The sequence below is a fragment of the Clarias gariepinus genome, chromosome 12, assembly GCF_024256425.1.
Source record: "Clarias gariepinus isolate MV-2021 ecotype Netherlands chromosome 12, CGAR_prim_01v2, whole genome shotgun sequence".
NCBI classification, from domain to species: Eukaryota; Metazoa; Chordata; class Actinopteri; order Siluriformes; family Clariidae; genus Clarias; species Clarias gariepinus.
The window spans coordinates 7,943,657-7,962,634 of NC_071111.1; the positions used below are offsets into that span (position 1 = coordinate 7,943,657).

At 38.1% G+C, this 18,978-nt stretch overlaps 1 protein-coding gene across 1 annotated transcript; it reads right to left on the reverse strand.

The window, feature by feature from the left end:
* Positions 1-1,299: 1,299 nt before the first annotated feature.
* cax1 (cation/H+ exchanger protein 1) lies at positions 1,300-17,937 on the reverse strand. Its single transcript, XM_053508820.1, has 20 exons — positions 17,868-17,937; positions 15,597-15,752; positions 15,004-15,116; positions 14,028-14,136; positions 13,791-13,907; positions 13,636-13,697; positions 12,795-12,989; positions 11,702-11,887; positions 11,252-11,351; positions 10,274-10,415; positions 9,939-10,122; positions 8,506-8,605; positions 5,871-5,989; positions 5,736-5,773; positions 5,530-5,648; positions 4,601-4,740; positions 3,768-3,862; positions 3,602-3,680; positions 3,388-3,496; positions 1,300-1,688 (listed from the first exon to the last, which is right to left on the reverse strand). The coding sequence occupies exons 1-20, from the start codon at positions 17,917-17,919 to the stop codon at positions 1,615-1,617; spliced, it is 2,289 nt and encodes a 762-aa protein (XP_053364795.1). The 5' UTR covers positions 17,920-17,937; the 3' UTR covers positions 1,300-1,614.
* Positions 17,938-18,978: the final 1,041 nt, after the last annotated feature.

Consider the following 18,978-nt stretch of genomic DNA (forward strand, 5'->3'; position numbering starts at 1 on the left):
ACTAGGCCTCTTGGTTAGCTAGTTTAGTGTCTACAGTATGTTAATTTATGTTGTAAATTTATGTTGCATGTAGCACCTTGGTCCTGGAGGAACATTGTTTCGTTTCACTGTGTACTAACTGTATATGGTTGTAATGACAATAAAGCCTACCTGAACTTGATCTTCTTTAGATTACAACATCGACACAAGATGTAGTCCACCTGAGTGCTTCTGCCTCCACTCTTATAGGTCACCCTATGTTCCTGCCTCTTCTGGAACAAAGTATTCACTACTAACATTTTCATCCTCTTTCCAAAGTCCACCACCATCTGTCCTTCTGCGTTCTTGTCCTAAAGACCAAACCTGCCCATCACATTCTTATCATCTCTGTTCCCTTCACCAATATTTTAATTGAAATCTGCACCAATCACAACTCTAATTCTATCTAACTTGCTCCAGAATTTTTCCTTCTCTTCTAACTCATATCCTACGTGTGGGGCAAAACCACCATCAACACAACTTCAATCTCAAGCTTCACACTCATTTTTCAATTTAATTTGTATAGCGCTTTTCCCAATTGACATTGTCACAAAGCAGCTTTACACAATCAAAAGAATTAAGTTTATATAAAATGTGAATGTGTAGGAATCAAAATGATATGATTGTCCCTGATGAGCAAGCCTAAGACGACGGTGGCGACAGTGGCAAGGAAAAACTCCCTGAGATGGTAATTGGAGGAAACCTTGAGAGGAACCAGACTCAACAGGGAACCCATCCTCATCTGGGTGAAAACCCATTCATTACCCTATCAGATACTCTTTTCACCTCCAGGACATTTCTTCTTACAAACTCCTCTTTCAGGATAACTCCTACTCCATTTTTTCCTATCCACACCATGGTAAAACAACATGAACCCTGCTCCTAAACTTCTGGCCTTGCTACCTTTCCACCTGGTCTCCAGGACACACGGTACATCCACCTTTCTCCTCTGCAACATGTCAACTCTCTTGCCTTTCTGGTCAAAGTCGAAACATTCAAAAACCCAACAGTACAACCAACAGTAGCCCAATTTCCACCGGCACCCTATAGGTCAACGTTGTTAACCCGGACCGCGACCAATCCTGTATGGAAGTCTTGTTAATGATTGACAAATGTTTTACATTGGCTCCCCTTCCTGCCACAACCCTCTGCATTTATTCAAGAAGACACTGGATTTTGATATTTAGGATAAGCCATGGCTTCACACATAGTAAGAGTAATACTATCCTATTTGGCATCATCCCACATAAACCTACAGCAAGAAATGTATATTGTAAATATTTTAATGAATGTTTTAAGTATAACAGTTTTCTTTTAACATTTATTGGCACAATATATAATCTTAAATGCGTAAGACATTGCTAAAGGTGAGATCGTATTCTTCCCTCACTGGCCCCCCAGACATAATCCGTTATAAATCTCCAATGTGCACACCCACACACAATACATTCAAAGAAAACAATCAAGTGTTTCCACAAAGAGAAGAGTCACCCGAAATATCCCCTGAAGTAAAGAGATACACTAGAGTAAAGACAAAGAAACACCACTTCTGTAAAACGAGAGAAAACTCCAATGCAGTGAGAACGCTCCGGATGATCAGCAGCCAACGGGAGACGGAGCGAAGAAGTACAGCGCCAGCAGGATGAGGTAGACGACCACCAGAGCCGTTCCTGCCGAAGACAAACGCAGAGGTGGAAAGCACTGAAGTAATTGCACGATATTACTCAAGTTATAGGTTTCATACACCAAAAGTATGTGAACACCTGACCATCACACCTATGTGCTCAAGTTGAAAGTCCCACTTAGATTTAATTCAACCTTTGTGGTTATGGTGCACTCTGTTCTTCTGTAAGGGCTTTCCACTAAATGTTGGAGCGTGGTTGTGCCGAATATTTAAGTTCTTGCACTTCAACCTAAACACCTGATGGAGCTAGCTTTGTGCACAGGGGCACTGTTGTGCTGGGGACAGTTTTGGTCAAAAAAGTGGTTGGAAAGGAAAGGTTATGAAAAGAGATCACTCTGCGTGGTGAAGTCAGATCGCAATGGCCAGTAGAAATCATAGCCATGTTTAATTGTGCAAGTGAGAGCATATCCATACACTTGCTAGCAAAAGAAATAATAAAGGTATCTTATCTCAAAAGTATATCTTGTACACGAACACACAATATGATGAGAACTCAAAGGATTGGAACTAAATGGTTGTGTCCATGAGAAAACCACTTGTTATTGAGACTCATCAGGAAAAAAGGCTTCAGTTTGCTAAAAAGCACAAAGACTGGACTTTGAAGCGATGAAAAAAAACTGGTCATGTGGTCTGATGAGTCCAGATTGAGCCTATTCCAGAGTGATGGGCGAGTCAGGGTAAGAAGGGAAGCTCAAAGTGATGCACCCATCATGCATAGTGTCCACTGTACAGCCACTGGAGACAGTGTTATGATCTGGAGTAGCATTAGTTACTCAGGTCTAGACTCAGCAGCGTTATGTGGCAATAAAATGAAGTCATCTGACGACCTGAATGTACTGAATGACCAGGTTATCACATCTGTGGAGTTTTTATACCTGAATGAGTAAGAGTGGTTCTGGGAGAATGAGGAATTCTTCGCTCACAGGAACATTGTTAAGCTAAAGCCACACAAGAACTGAGGTTAATATTAGTCCTTGACCAGATAATAATTTTAGGTGACACTATTGTGCCCTGGAGGTTTAGGAGATTGTTTAGTACATCACTCATCACTCACTCATCTTCTATACCGCTTTAACCCATATTATCCTGGAGCCTATCCCAGGAGACTTAGGGTACGAGGCAGGGTACACCCTGGACAGGGTGCCAATCCATCGCAGGGCACACACACTCACACAGTCATTCACACACTACGGGCAACTACGGGAACGCCAATTAGCCTAACCTGCATATCTTTGGACGGTGAAAGGAAACTGGAGTACCCTGAGTAAACTCAACAAGCACGTGGAGAAAATGCCAACTCCATGCTCACAGAGACGGGAATCGAGTCTGGACCCTGGAGGTGCAAGGCGACAGTGCTAACCACTACCACTGTGCTGCCTTGTTTAGTTTGTTCCCCAAAAATAGTTGATACCAAAGATTATACTACCTCAGTGTATAATCCTGCCCAGACAATGTTTGTACTTTAGAGCTGCGGCAGTGATCATGGCCCTGTTGCTCATCTCAAGACACTTAATCACAATCTGCTCAAACTGAACATCCTTATTCAAACTGATTATCCTTACACATAGTTACATAGTCCTGAGTAAAAGCCTTCGAAACAGTCCTGGAGTAAACAAAATGTATGTAATTAATGGGCCTATGACCAATGACGAGACTACCCTTCCCCCAAAAGAAAGAAGACTTACCCTGAAAATAATCACACTTTCCATCCATGAAGATGTAATTGACCAGGATGACACTGAAGATGCTCGCCCACAGGTGCAAGTCGCTGAATATCAGAGCGAATCCAACATCCTGGTGAGTTTAAAAAAAAAAAAAACACGAAGCGGTCAATATCCATAGACAATAAGTTGATAAACATAAGACTAAAGTCTAACTTTTTTAACTCCTGTTACTTACATAAATAGCATTGAACAAGATCAGTAGTGGAATCTGAAGCATGCAGACCTGCACAGCGATACAGTTTCCAACTTCCAGGCTAAAACAAAACAAAAGACATTAGGTGACTTCCTAAAGGACAGAAAAAGCAATAAGGTGGTATTAAGGGTGAGAGAAAAGTCCTGACCTTAAACTAATGTTATTCTGCAGGGCGAACTGGATCCCGTTAACTAGCTCGGGAAGCTCAGGAATCAGCGCCAGCACGGTAACACCGATAAAGTACTGCAACACCAGGGCAGGAATTACACTTTACAACATTTTTGGATCGAATGTTTTCGGGGCTGTTCATTTTACAAAAGAAAGATTGTTAAAATGAAGAAATATTAATACATCATTTCGCTTAGGAATAAAACACTTCCAGGTGTGAGGCTGTTAGAAAACAATCATCTTCAAAGTGATAAGAGGAACTGCTTGTCCTACATCACCACACCCCATGCATAATATTCCTGACTCATAATACACACGTCATGTTTAAAAGCATTTATTTAACCCATATTTAAATCAATGCTTCATTAGAAACTTCTACCGATCAGCTTGTTACTATAAATATGTTCATCCTAGCGTCGAACAGAGTACGCGCATTCTCACTTTGTGCCACAGGACAGAATCCACCATCACGATCACATTGTAGTTACTCAGGAACGATCAAATAAAAATACCATTTGGCTGACAGACAGACCACAAGCTAGATACAGTAGCAAGCAAGATAGCTAGTTATAGACAGATGGAAAGATGGACAGAGACGGACTTGTAGATAGACAGAGATGGATAGATCTTTGGTTTTAAATTACTGGAGATGAAGCAGAATTAAACAATATAATATTGTTTAAAAAAATGTTCTTAATCGTCTGGTACACTTAATCGGATGCTTTGCAAATCCAGATTACGCGTATGAATGTGGTTAATCAGACATGTCCGTAGGACTTATGAGATGCGTGTGTTAGATCAGCACTTCCAGACCTGCGAGACGCTGGAGTGAGAGATGATGGGTTTGATGTGCTCGGTGGTGAGGTCTGCGCAGGCTGCTATCAGGATTGTGGCCACGATCAGGACCACCAAAGCCCTCCATCTGGACCAGCTCACCACATGGCCACTTACCACTGACACACACAATATAACATGATTAAACTACATTATCTTCATGCAAATCTATTCAAAATCTAATCAAATTGTATTGCAATGAATAGGACAAAAAAAAAAAAAAAAAAGACTATCCTAAATTTAAACTTTTTAATATATGATTAAAATTTCTCTCCATTATGTTATACGATGATCCTTAAATGATGGAAAATATTCTGCTTTCATCATCTACAGTATATAAATAAAAGAAAGGTCTATACTGTATGTTGGTCAGTACGCTCTCTTTCCATTACATCTTTACATTTTATACATTGGAGGACCCAAAACCAGTCTCAGAAAAATTTGTAGAGCCAGATTTTGTCACAGCATTACACAAAATTGGCTGAACAGAAAGTAACTAAACTTTGGCCGTACTTGGGTATTTGCCTGAACGTGTGCCATAAATTCAATACAAATCTAAAAGGGAAAGTATGAGCAGTTAAGTGCCAGATTATGTCACAGCTTCTAGTTTTTGTGTATAGACGGTAAACCATATTGATGATTGGTAACTTATAGATACGCCCACCTTGAGGCAAAACAAACAGTATGCGAATAAGACACAAAACGACCTTAATGCACCTACAAAATTCTCACGAGAAACAAACGAAAGTGCGACTCATTGTCTTACTCCGTGAAAAGTTTTTAAAAAAGAATTAATTTTGTGTGCGTAAACTATAAAAACTGAAGCCTGCACCATAAATGCACCCGAAGAATCTGCTAAACTAAGTATGACCCCTGGCCGGGGAAACAACACCATCTAGGGGACGTACCGTGACAGTGCGCACCACTAATGTGGATGTCATAAATGTGCGTGTGCGTCTTGAGTGTGAAAATCAATCCGATGAAATACGCAGCAGGGAGAAGCACAGAGACCGTATACACCAGAGGCCTGCAACGACAACGTAGCATTCAGTGGTTTTTACTTCCTGTTTTTACACACTGGACTGATGGTTATACACGTGCGTTTCACACTCACTCAATATGGCTCAGGAAAAGGGAGCGGTTGTTCTCACTCTGAAAACACAAACAGCAAGTTCATCTCAAGCAACCTGGTGACGACGTCTACACGGTTTGATGTTACGTATTCTCACACACACAAACACACACACACCAGATCGTAGTGGCAGCCCGTGCAGACGAAGGGTCGGGTGATGTTACCAGGAGGTTTACTGCAGCTGTTACACACCAGGGTCCCGTACGCCTTAGAGAACAGTGTTGGAGAAAACACACCTACAGAAAGAAAAAACAAAATAATAATTTACAACAACATTTTCAGCCCTCTCAAGTACAACAATCATCTTGTTACCATGACAACATCCATCTATTTAGCCCTCATTACTTGAATAAACAACACAAGTTACCACAAACCTTTTTTGAGTTAGATAAGTTTTACACAGGGGGTCAGAAACTTTTACAAACTCTATCTGGGAAAATTACATCACATTTTACTTGCTACAGTATAAAAGCACCATTTAAAATAGCTCATGGTAATAGCTAAGGCATGCTGGGGAAGAATCCTGTATAACCCATGAGAACATAAGGGTTATGCATTTTTTATAAAAAAAAAAAAAAGAAAAAGAAAAAAAACTATAAATATATAAAATTATATTTTAAATATCAGATAAAGGAAAACTTTAGGAGGTTTCAGTAAAGTTATTGAATTCCGGTTATTGGTTAGTTGATCCAGTCATGTGACTAATAAACAATCTGTAATAAGAGATAGATAATAATCTAAGAGATAATAATAAAAAGGTCAAAATAATCATATTGCATTAGTACGATGAGAAAAAAAAAAAAAAAAAAAAAAAAAAACACACTCCTGTATGTAATTTAGACCAACACCACTTATTAACACTAATTAACACCACATTTGGCAACTTTGGTCATCTTGCAGATACTGTGCGTGTCCATACGACAAATTAAACCTGAACAGTAATGAGATATTCTATTAATAAGATATAAGGTAGATGCATGAGATATAGGGATAAACAAAAAAAATGGCACTTTTAGCTCAGTAAAACATTCAGAGTTGTATAATGAATGCTGTACAATAAAACTAGAATGAATATTTTGAACAGCTTGTTCAAAACGGCCTGTAATTTTAAAGTGTGTAAATTTTATAAACACATTTGCATTTATTCCGAGTTTCTAATTCCTTTCTGTAGTCAGATTTATCCTGCACAATTCAAACAAATCTATTTTTAATTCTGCCTTACTCAGCAATCTTGTAAATGTTGTAAAGTATTCAGCTAAATCTCTTTATATACATTTTAATCCTATTCTTATTACTTTATTGTAAAGTTACATTTTTAAATTAATTGTACTCTCCAGTCTCAATTGTACTGTTCAGTATGTGACAAATAAAATTGTCAATTTGAATATCTTTAAAGGGATCTGCAAAATTTACTTTTTAGTCATGTTTAGAAGTTTAGCTGGGTCTCCAATCTGTGTACAAACATCAAACTTGAGCAGAACAAAGCTTTTGTGACCTCATAAACAGCCCAGCTTGTTGCTCAGCTCTGCACATTTAAAAAAGGAGTGAAGTTTAAAGTACAGTAAAACCTCGGATTGCGAGTAACTAAGTTTTCGAGTGTTCCACAAGACGAGCAAAGGTTTTTAATAAATTTTGACTTGAAAAACGAACAAGTCTTGGTTTACGAGTACCAAGTATTATATATCACACATACGCTTCTTTTTTTGATGCCGAGCGTCAGGTGATCACAACTGAGCCAAAGTTTTTTCTCTTTTGTACTGCGGAATTGTGGGTAATCGTCTCCCCTACTGGGTCTTAGTGCGCGTCTCTCACTGGTACAATCAACATCTGTGCACGCGTGTACTGTTTACTATAACACTGACCACGTTTGTGTGTGTGTAAAACATATTTTATTTTGTGTCTGTATGTGTGTACAGCATGCATGTAAAGCAAGTCTCATTAGAGAGGTTAAAGATCCATTTTCTCTCTCTGCTCAAGACTCAGCCTGCACTTTGTGTCTGTGTGCCACAGACAGACCCCTCCTACTTTCGCCTTCACAGACACACAACTTTCACTCCACACTGAAACACTGATCTGCCTCGACTTTCTTTTTAAAGGTAAAGTGCAGGTTAATTTGTTTAATTTTTACTTCATAGCAGTGATTCCATTAGTGTGTCGTTTAATCGAGTGTCATAGATTTTTCTTGTTTCTTTCTCCGATAAAACAGTGCTTCCGTTGTGTGCGCGCGTTCGTGAAAAGAGTGGAGAAAGGTTAACTGTGTAAGACGAAAAGAGGGAGCTTGCTTTTGATTTACACACACACACACACACACACAGGTGCCTGTGTGCACAAAGGTAAACATTTATCTGTCGGGATTTATTTTAACTTTTTTTTTTTTTTAAGGTAAAGTGCAGGTTAATTTGTTTTATTTGTACTTTATATTTTGTATTAATTATTATTATGTAATTATTTTTTTGGGCTGTGGAACAAATAATTTAAGTTTCCATTATATCTTATGGGAAAATTAAATTTGGTTTACGAGTGTTTTGGAATACGAGCCCGCTTCTGGAACGAATTATGTTTGTAATCCAAGATTCCACTGTAAATTTTAAGTATCTGAAAGAAGCATTAAGAGACACTTTTAGAGAGCTCTAAGACCAGTATCAAACAGTCCAATGGGACATTTAATGCTGGTATCTTTTAAAGATATAAATTCAAAAGAAAAAAAAAAAAATCATTCAATTTGTTATCGTGTTCTTCCTTCTCCACTCACCTCCGACTGAAATAAAAAGCAGGGCCGAGCTGACGCCAGCCGATCGGCTGTTGAACCTCTGCTCGCGGTGCTTGCAGCCTCCGATGATCATACACAAACCCTGGGAACACAGTTTACTATATGATCACACCACATACTGGGTGAAAAGTCCTTAACGTGCATATCTGACCAGAAAATAAAGTAAAGAGCACATACAAAGTACAAATTGTCACTTAACACACAAAAAATAGGCTTTGAAGTATGTAAAGCAAATTTGTTTTAGCCATAAAACAAATTTGCGGCAATATACAGTATGTACAGTAAAACATTGGATCGCAAGTAACTTGGGTTTGCGAGTGTTTTGCAAGACGAGCAAAATTTTAAATTTTTAACTTGATAAATGAGCAAGGTCTTGACATACGAGTACGTGTGCACTTTGTCTGCTGAGCGTCACATGATCACAACTGAGCCAATGGTTCTTCTGTCTCGTGCTGTGGGATTGTGGGAAATTGTCTTAGATGTTTGGTCTGCAACAGATGTTCATAACGCACATGCGTCACTCGTACAGTCAACATCCATTCGCGTGTACTGTTTACTATAACATTGTAACCACATGGGTGCGGGTGTCCATTTAGAAATAATTTTTTCAACTAAATTTAGATTTTTTGTGTGTGTGTGTCCAGGTGTAGTGACTGTTCTTTAGTAAATGTACTGCAACAACTGGCCTCATGGGGAAAAAAAGAAAAAGAAAAAAAAAGGGGCTAAAAAGACCATAGCTGTGTGGGAATTCCATAGGTTTAACGAGAATGCAGCGCAACATTTTCGCGAATTCGCAAAAAGAGACAAAAGCAAGTGTCATTAGAGAGGTTCCTTGTTAAAGATTCCAGTGGTTCCATTAGTGTGTAAGAAAGTCGTCCTATACAGTAGCCCCCCTCCTCCTCTCTTCTCTAGTATTACACCAGCCATGATTCTTCTCAAAAGGTAAAGTGCAGGTTAATTTGTTTTATTTTTACTTAATATTTTGTATTAATAACTTAAGATTTTGGGTTGTGGAACAAATCGTCATAGGTTTTTATTATTTATTATGGGGGGAATTCTTCCAGAATATCCAAATTATGTTTGCAATCCAAGATTTTATTTTATCTACGCTCCCACTGCAAGTTATCAAAAATAAAAATAATCACTTTTTATTAAAGGAATCTTCAGTAAAATTCATCACGTCTTAACCATTTCATATATGTAGGTCCCTTTACAGACAGCTTCAATTCAACATCAAGATAAATTACTAGCAGTCTTAGATAATGTTAGGTACCTCCAAAAAGGAGCCGTTATCTTCAGAAAAAAAAACACCAGAACAAGGGCAAAAATTTATCCACATCTTTAGACCAATCAGATTAGAAAATTCCATCTGTGCTACAATACAACAAAAGTTAGTACGCTGCTCCCTCACTGACCGGAACAAAGAGGATGCAACCGAGCAGGGTGCCAGTGAGCGCAGATTTAACGAGCTCTTCGTAACATTTGTTGCCGAGGCGATGACCCTGCAGCAGGGCAGTGATGTAGAAGGTCATCTCTGTGATAGAGCCGAACGTGGCGTTCACTACAGCTCCCACTGCGAAGTTGCTCTGAGCCGAGATACTGAGATATAAATGTTATTTACAGTTAAACACTGTGCAACAATTATAAACAAAACCATCTAATTGTTGTATGTATGTCAGAGTGCAAAAGATTGCTCACCCACAGAACAAAATGATATTTAAACTTTGTGAAAAGCCCACCGGGACGTTACCTGGCTATACCCATGCCGATGTAGTAAGACAGGGGGATGATCGCGGTCATAGCTGTGGCAAACTTTACCTCGGAGCCGACAAAAGCGTTCTCATGGTCCACATATCCCATCACCAGAGCAGTGATAACAAGCGACAGCAGGTCTGAGATAAAAGACGTTAAGGACTTTAAATATTACACAATATCAGGACATAAATCAATTAAAATATTTTGGATAATTATTATATTTCATCCCTCTTTACATGGAAACATGACTAACACATGGCATGAACTTTAAGTCAGCACAGTATCTACATATATAAATGAATGAAATGTGTGTGTAAACTGGACAGATATCTCTCTTTCAATGACATCTTTATGTTTCATACATCAGAGGACTAGAAACCAGTCTCAGAAAATGTCTGTCTATATGTCTGTCCAGACAGATCACCCAAAACTGGACAGAATTTAATTAAAACTTTCAGTACTTAGATATCTGCTGGAAGTTTTACCTGCAATACAAGTGAAATAAAAATGTTTTTAAACAATGTTATGAACGATTACAGTATGTACCAGATTTATAAATCTACTTTACAATAAGCTACTAATGCGCTATAATGGATATTAATTAGAAAAGCTAAACTGAATATTTTACTGGGATTAGTTTATATACTCACTTTCACTGAAATAACAGGTATAAGTGGTATAAGTACATTTTCACACGCTGGAGTCGTTTTAAAACAAAACTTCTCTTTATCCAATCTCCTTTTTTTCTCATATGTGATTCACTCTCCGATTACCGAACAGGGAGTGTATTTGCCTGACGACGACAGGCAACTTAGTGTAAATAAGGGCTATTTTACAGTACATACTGATCATGAGTGATGAGTCCCAGACCCACTATGAGGAAGATCCAGTAGTTAATCTAAAGGTGCACAACTACTGGACCTCTAACAAACTATACAACATTTGATCAAATTTAGCAGCAGTGAAAGGATACTGACAGCGAAGACGTTGATGCCTTCTACTGTGTATTTGTAGTAGTACCAGTTAAAGGCTCGGTAACAGCACAGGAGAACCCTCGATTCATAACTTGGAGGCTAGAAGAAGAAACGGAGTATGAGAAGAAACAGCAGGATTATGAAATAGAAGTAATTAGTAACTACATAGGACATAATGATGGGTTTACGCGTTAGCTCTACAGTCTGTACAAGTTTTAATAGTCGCTCTCTTTGTGCCAGTGGAAAAGAATTAAAAATCTTGCAATTCGGACATCGCAACCGTACAGAGTCCTAATGTATCCAGCAATTATTTAATATCTTGTTCATTAACTGGTTGGTAAAATTACAGTTAATACATCAGACACAGCTTGAATTCATGAAGAACAGGAACACACTCTTCAACTTAAGCATTAAATCCTCTAAAATGAGAAAAAGAAATCAAAGCTCACGTTCTTCACCGGCAGAACCTGAATCTCGTCAGGTGACAGGAAGAGGATGATGCTGAGGATCCTGCCGTTCATTTTGGCAACAGGGATGGTGAAGACCAACATCCAGGCGAGGAAGCAGGCCAGGGAGTGGATTACAGCGAGAGGAATGTAACCAAGCAGGAGCCAGACATACGTGCTTAAACACCACTATCAACACAAGGTGCAACTGCATTAGATATTAGGCCCAAGTGATTTCACTAAATGCTACAGAAAAAAAAAAAAAACTAATTCACTTAATAATTTTTCCCTCTCTGTTTAAAACCTGCAACAGTATTACATTGCATGCATTCTCGTTAGCAAGCTTTTAATACAATATTATTTGCATAACGGGTGATAACTGATAGCAGGAATTGTTTTGCAGTCAATACAATTTCGTAAAAAGCTCTTGAGGATTTCATTAGGTCTCTTAAGCTATGAAATGTTCAAACAGGCTCAAACAGCTTGCAGGCGAGTTCAAAAAGTCCAAAAAGTTACACATAAAAGCGGTTGATTGTCTCCCACTGTGTGGTTCGTCTTCAGTGCTGATTTTCCCCTTCTTTGAAAAATGTTTCATCTGTGCACATTGCTCTTTTCATGAATGTCATCTTTTTAAACATTCTATAACGCAGTGGGAGACCAACTGTAACAAAGGGAACGTTCAAAGAGGATTTGCAAGTTGGGTTGAACGATGGCATAAATGTATGGCTTGTGATGGAGACTAGGTTGAGTTTCTACAGAGAAGGACCAACATCTGCAATTTGAACCACCCATGTTCATTAGTTTAAAAATAAAAACCTACGCCCACTTTCACATTACTTCCAGTACAGCTCTTGCTTTAGTTTCAAATATTGAAATAAGTTTCAAATTTGTTTATTTATAATTCTGAATCGAAAAATCAAGGTCTCAGTTTTAGGCCCTGCTGTATTTAAATTTGCACACTATAACTAACTGTAGAAATGTTATGAATCAAAAAAATCTAATATGCATGCATGGATGCATGGAAATTCAATAAATAAATAAATAAATAAATAACACATTATACCAGACACCCTTTGAATATTCTAAGCAGCCTCACCCAGTGAGATCGCTTTTGATGGCGATAAAGGGGAGGAGAAGTAAGAGTGGGGACTTTAAGCGTGAGGGGTTGGGAACTCATCAGTGGCGTGGTCTCCTTCACTTTGTCCAAGGATTCCTTCACGTCACCCGTTTCCTCTGGAATGGCGCCGCATTGGGGGACTTTAACAGGGAATTTCTGTAAAAGACTGCTAGCCTGGGAAGAAACAAAGAGGAAATGGTGTCTTTCTGAAGCAGAGAACAGAGAACCTAAAAATATAGCAATACACTACATCTCACGTAGCATGGGTTAAAATCAGTGCACTGTGTTGATAAACTATATAAACAAAAAGGTGTAAAAACTTCAAGTTTTCTTTCAATAAATAAAACACTTTCATCAGTGGATGATTTTCAGACAACAGACAATTCCTTTGACTTCATACTTGGTTTTGTGCTCTGACATGAACTGTCAACTGTGGGACCTTATATAGACAGGTGCGTGTCCAAATTATGTCCAATCAACTGAATGTACCACAGGTCGACTCCATCCTTGAGATGTTTCTGCAGCTTAATTGAACTCAATTTTATGCTTCATGGCAAAGGGTGTGAATATTTATGTACTTTCTTAATTTTAATTTTTTTTAATAAGTTTGCAAAAAACTCAATTACATCATTTTCATGTTGTCATTATGGGGTGTTGTGTGTAGAATTCTGAGGAAAAAAAATTAATTGAATCCATTTTAGAATAAGGCTGTGACTTAACAAAATGTGAAAAGAGTGATGCGCTGTAAATACTTTCCGGATGCACTGTATACGACACCGGTCCATTATTTTTTTAAGGCATAGCATCTTGATGATGTTACCTTTTGTAATGATTTCCCGAAGGGCCACAATAAATAACCTGATAACTTGAAACAGAGTTTCCCTGCAGCCAAGATAACAAGAAAACACCAGCATTAGGTGAGATACAGAAATACAATCGAATCACTCAAAACATCCCGAAGCACTGACTACCTACCATGTGGAATCCCAATCATTGTGCAAAACATCAGAAAGCTAATAAGGAAATGAGCTAAAGAGAGCCACCAGCCGAACAAAAGCACATAGGTGATGTTGCCGATGCTGATCAGCGAGCCTGAAAACAAAAATATATAATGAATAATAATAGGACATACAATAAATTTAACAAAATAAATAGTAAATGCATGAGGTAAATCCTATTTATAGATTTTCTGCACATCACTGAGAAACCGACCTTTATAGGGTTTGATGAAAATCTGCTCAGAGTACAATTCCTTCACCTGGTCTGATCGGTCCTCGATCGGACGCTCGGTAACGTGACTCTTCCATTTTCTGAAACCAAACTGCCACACAAGAATGTCATGTCCCACATCACATGAGAGGAACATCTGATCGGAGATATTTGGGCTAATCTGATCAGACAAATATTTTGGCAAAGACACAGAATGAAAGGTCCATCATTTTTTGGCAAGTCATGCATTCATAGAACTGTGGAAGAACACACCAAAGGTGAGCATACATTTTGAAAGAGGGGTGTTTAATTCACGCCACTATAAACCCGTTGCTGCTTACCCCTGTGCAGGGTCGCAAAGGGCCTGGAGCCCCATAAGCTGAGAGCACAAGGTAGAAGACATCCTGAACGGATAAAGTGCCAAGCCATCACAGGGAACAAGCACCCACAAACACACAAATCCAACAGATTTGCTCCAGACGTACACATGCTATACTGTAGATAATTTGGAAACTCTGATCAAGAGGCACATGCGAACTCCAAATACACACTGACCTGAGATGAGATTCAAACCACCAACCATTGAGGTGCAAGGTGACCGTGTTAACCACTAGGTACTGCACCACCATATCATCTATAATCTAAAAGGGCTTTTTTATTTCTATAACAAGTCTACCCCTAACACAGTGCACCAGCACAGGGAGAAAATATAAACTCTACACACACAGGTGGGAGCAGAGCATCAAAGCCTTGATATTTATTTATTTATTTATTTATTTATTTATGCAAATACTGTTGGGTAAATTGCTCTAGGATGAGAAAAATAAAAGTTTTGGGTCATGCAGTTTTAGGTTCTGATTCCAAGTCGTTGATTAGGTTCCTATAAACAGCATAACTTGACCCCTCCACACACACACACAAAAAAAAAAAATCTGCGCTTTTGTGTGTATCATAAGAAATTGAACATGGGTTTATTTACCATGTAGTTATTGACCAGTTTGTGTGCCTCCACTTCGTTCTCGGCGTGGATGGTGGTCCTCAGACTCGCTTCCTGCCAGGGGTCCTCAGTGCACCGCGAGTGTCCGGAGAGTCCTGAGGATAAAATCTGAAGTCAGTACTGAGCACTGAATCTGAATTTTATCATAAAACTATAAAACCTGATGAACAGGAATAAAATGAAAAATGTTATATGAACACATGACATAAAAAAATAGCCATTAATAGCTTTAGAACCTTAAAATATTGTCTTCCATTTAAATCAGCAGATCTACAACAAAGTGCAAATGTTTGTACATCCTCAGAACGAAATGAGAAGACGAATGCATTTTGTTAGCGTGTATATGTTTAAAATGAAATGTACTGTACATCAATCTGCATTTTATATATACACTGTATCAAAAGCTGATTGATGTACATTTCATCTTAAAGATCTTGGTTTTTTTTTCTCTTCTAAATAAATTAATTCCAGTTTTTTTTTTAACTCATTAAAAATAAAGACTACCATAAATGCACTCGAATATAGCAAACATTTTTTTTTCTTAGGAAAACAGTTTGAACGTAAAGGCATTCTACCTTGAGCAGAGAGGCATTTTGGCGTGTGGTGAATGACGAGGTGTGAGCCACAGGGTGAAGGAGTATCGACCATCTCAGGGTGAATGCTGGCCACACATATTCTGTCACACAGCGAGCTACGGCGCAGATTTCTGTGCTCATGGTCCCACGGGTGATCTGGAAACCAGCCGTCAAAAGGGAGGACAGTGAAATATTTTACCGGGGTTTGAAAGTTTCTCACAAATGGTATATTCTCCATGAGTTTTATTGTGTGAATCCTGATGGGTAGATAAAACTGACCTTATGATAAAATGGAAATATTTAAGCTTTATAATGCAGTTTAACAACATTAATACAAACCTAATTTAACTTAAATAAAACCTACAGTAGAAATCTTTATTTCAGTGGCACAGCAAATGCACACAATCATCAGTAACTGATCACTGCCTACGGAAAAAAAAAAACTAATAGATTAAGCAAAGACATAAGCAAATACTACACAATATGTAACTGATGATATAATAAGTGCTGTGATTGTTTTCACTGCACTAATTCTTTTAACCATAATTGATCCAGTAAGTAGCTTATTCTTTTCCTTTAAAAATATATATATAAAATAAAGATGCATCTCATAATTGTAGAAAAGAGATTTCTTTTTTTTTTTTTTAGAAGAGTTAAATTACCAGATTAGGCTAAAATTACTAGATTTGGTTAAGAGTTGTCCAAAACATTATTAAAACCTGGATGGATAACGTTGAACCGCTAACTTGAAATGCGATCGTGGGAAAAAATCCTTATTGGCCGAGATCAGAAATCACAAACATTTTGTAAAGCTGCATTATATAAAACAGTCAGCAGAAATCATAGTGAAATTAAGAACATTTGCACACACACACACACACACACACACACACAGTAATGAGAACGCAACAGCAGTGTGGTCATTAAAAAAAACACTTGTTAGTGAAACATAAACAAAAAAAAGAAGGTTTGCCAGGGAGCATAAAGATTGAACTTTGAAGCAATGGAAAAAGGTCAAGTGGTCTGATGAGTCCAGATTGAAGTCTATTCCAGAGTGATGGCCCATAACGGTCAGAAAGGAAGCGATGCACCCATCATGCATAGTGTCCACTGGAGAAGCCTCTGGAGGCAGTGTATGTCCATGTTATGTCTAGGCTTAGCAGCATTATGTGGCAAATAAAATTTAATCAGCTAATGATGAGAATGTACTGAATGATCAGGTTATCACATCTATGCTTCTTTTCCCTGATGGCACGGCCGTATTCCAGGTCTCAAACTACTGTATGAAAGAGTGGTTCTGGAACTATGACTGATTGATTTTTACACATAAACTGAATACTGAACCGAAATCCTTGGGATGTGCTGGGGAAGATGTATTGATAGAGTCCGGCAACTCTGGGACAAGAGCTCGATCAATGCAATGGAAACACATAACAGAAATAAATGTTGCATGAATTAAGTCACAGCAAATTGTTCACCTGGTCAAATTTAGGGTGGTCCAACAAAGCATTGGTTAAGCCTGCATCTAATGCGCCTCTCAATCACTTTGAAAAACAAGTGTTTGCGTTTAAACATTTCATGATAAGAGTTCTTCTCTCATCACTTCTGACAAAGCATGCTGAAAATTATAGTTTCTAAAACCATAAAAATTATTAAATAAAAATAAAGCATTAGTTTAGGATCTGGCTCTAGGTGACCAAACAAATGTTGATGATAAGCCTAGAAATTAAGGCTACGTGTTTGATCATTAATGTTGAAAGTGTTATTATAACGTAGGTTAATAAATAAATAAAGTAAGTTAATTATTTGGGAGTCAATTTAATAAAATTTAAATTGCTCATTAAGTGCAATTTGAAATGCAGTGTTCAAAAATTGTAGGGGGGGAAAAAAAGAGCAAACGCTTACCTAATTAACACCCTGATTATGGTAATTAAACAAAGATGGTAATTTTTTAGATCATGTTAATTTCCTCTTCTCATGCATTCCTTTCTTTAGGTCAAAATTTTAAAAGATTGCACAACATCAAATCAATTTCACACAAATGGAATGTTATTTATTTATGCATTTTTTACTGTTTTCAAGCTTTCAACACTATGTGCTGAGCACCTGGTCTAAGCTGAAACCTTTGGGCCATGCTGTAACCTGGTCACCTCCAGCTGCACATAATCACACCAGAGCTCCTGTCATTTTTGCACGTGCTGGGGGAAAATGTTTTTTTCTTATATATGGAATTTATTTTAAAGCAGGCTTTATATGCTCAACACCACTCACCTGAGCTATCAACCGCGGACCTTCGCCTCAGACTATCCACATCGGTTGACATTGTGTGTTTTGCGTTTCGTGTAAGACGCCGCCTCAGCGTGTTAATTAAACTGTTCTGATAATAAACGTGCGCGTCTCCCAGTGCGCGTGGCTGGTGCGCGCTGCCGACACCAGGGAGCAGGCGCGCGCCGCGAGGGTTGCCTTTTCACGGCGGATTTGTGGTAGCGCGCGCGGAAAACCTTATAATAATATTTAATTATGATTTTCCCCCTTTCTTTGCTTATGCAAGATAACATCAACTAACCTTTATAATGTTATAATTGTTTCATACACGTTTACTAAATCATTGCTAGCCCCATAGCAATCCTAAAAAACACAAAGAGAAGAATATTTATATTAATACATTTCAATACTGTTATAGTGCCAACACTAACTAGCTAGCTAACATGTCTACAATTTGACCAGATTCATCAGTCATTGTCAGTTATCATCGTCATTGCTAAAAATGCAAAACTAACAAAACTTTATTTAACCAGTTTTTTTTTTACATTTATATTTAAAATCTTCATATCTTAAATAACAACAGTTATAAACATAGGCATGATTGCTGTGAGGATTTTAAAGTCATATTCATAAGTGATCCATAAAGCTCTATTAAGACTAGCTAATAGCTGATCGTTTTATTAGATTTTAATTAGATATTGTAAATAAATCAACTCTTGGAGTTTGTTAGGATTTGTGTTTTGTTTTGTTTTTTTGTCCACCTGCCTTTCATTAATAAAGAATTGTACAAAAACATCCTCCAGGAGCACCTTCTCCCAACCATCCAAAAACAGCTTGGTGATGAACAATGCCTTTTCCAGTAACACGCTCCATCAACCTTACCATAAGGCCAAAGGTATAACTAAGTAAATATTTGGTCCATGTCTAGGAAACGCCTCCTTAATTTCATTGAGAACTTGTGGTCAATCCTCAAGAGGCAGGAGGACAAACAAAACCCCACAAATTCTCACAAACTCCAAGCACTGATTATGCAAGTATTGGCTGCCATCAGTCAGGATGTGACCCAGAAGTTGATTGACAGCAGGCCAGGGCGAATTGCAAAGGTCTTGAAAAAGAA

What these genes read in the sequence shown, in the direction of transcription:
- cax1 (XM_053508820.1), bottom strand. Translation starts at nt 17,919, where the DNA reads ATGTCAACCGATGTGGATAGTCTGAGGCGAAGGTCCGCGGTTGATAGC. An exon ending in CTCACTCCAGCGTCTCGCAG is followed by an intron (nt 3,863 to 4,600) that starts GTCTGGAAGTGC and finishes CTGGTGTTGCAG; the next exon opens with TACTTTATCGGTGTTACCGT. An exon ending in AAAGTGTGATTATTTTCAGG is followed by an intron (nt 1,689 to 3,387) that starts GTAAGTCTTCTT and finishes TGTCTTCGGCAG; the next exon opens with GAACGGCTCTGGTGGTCGTC.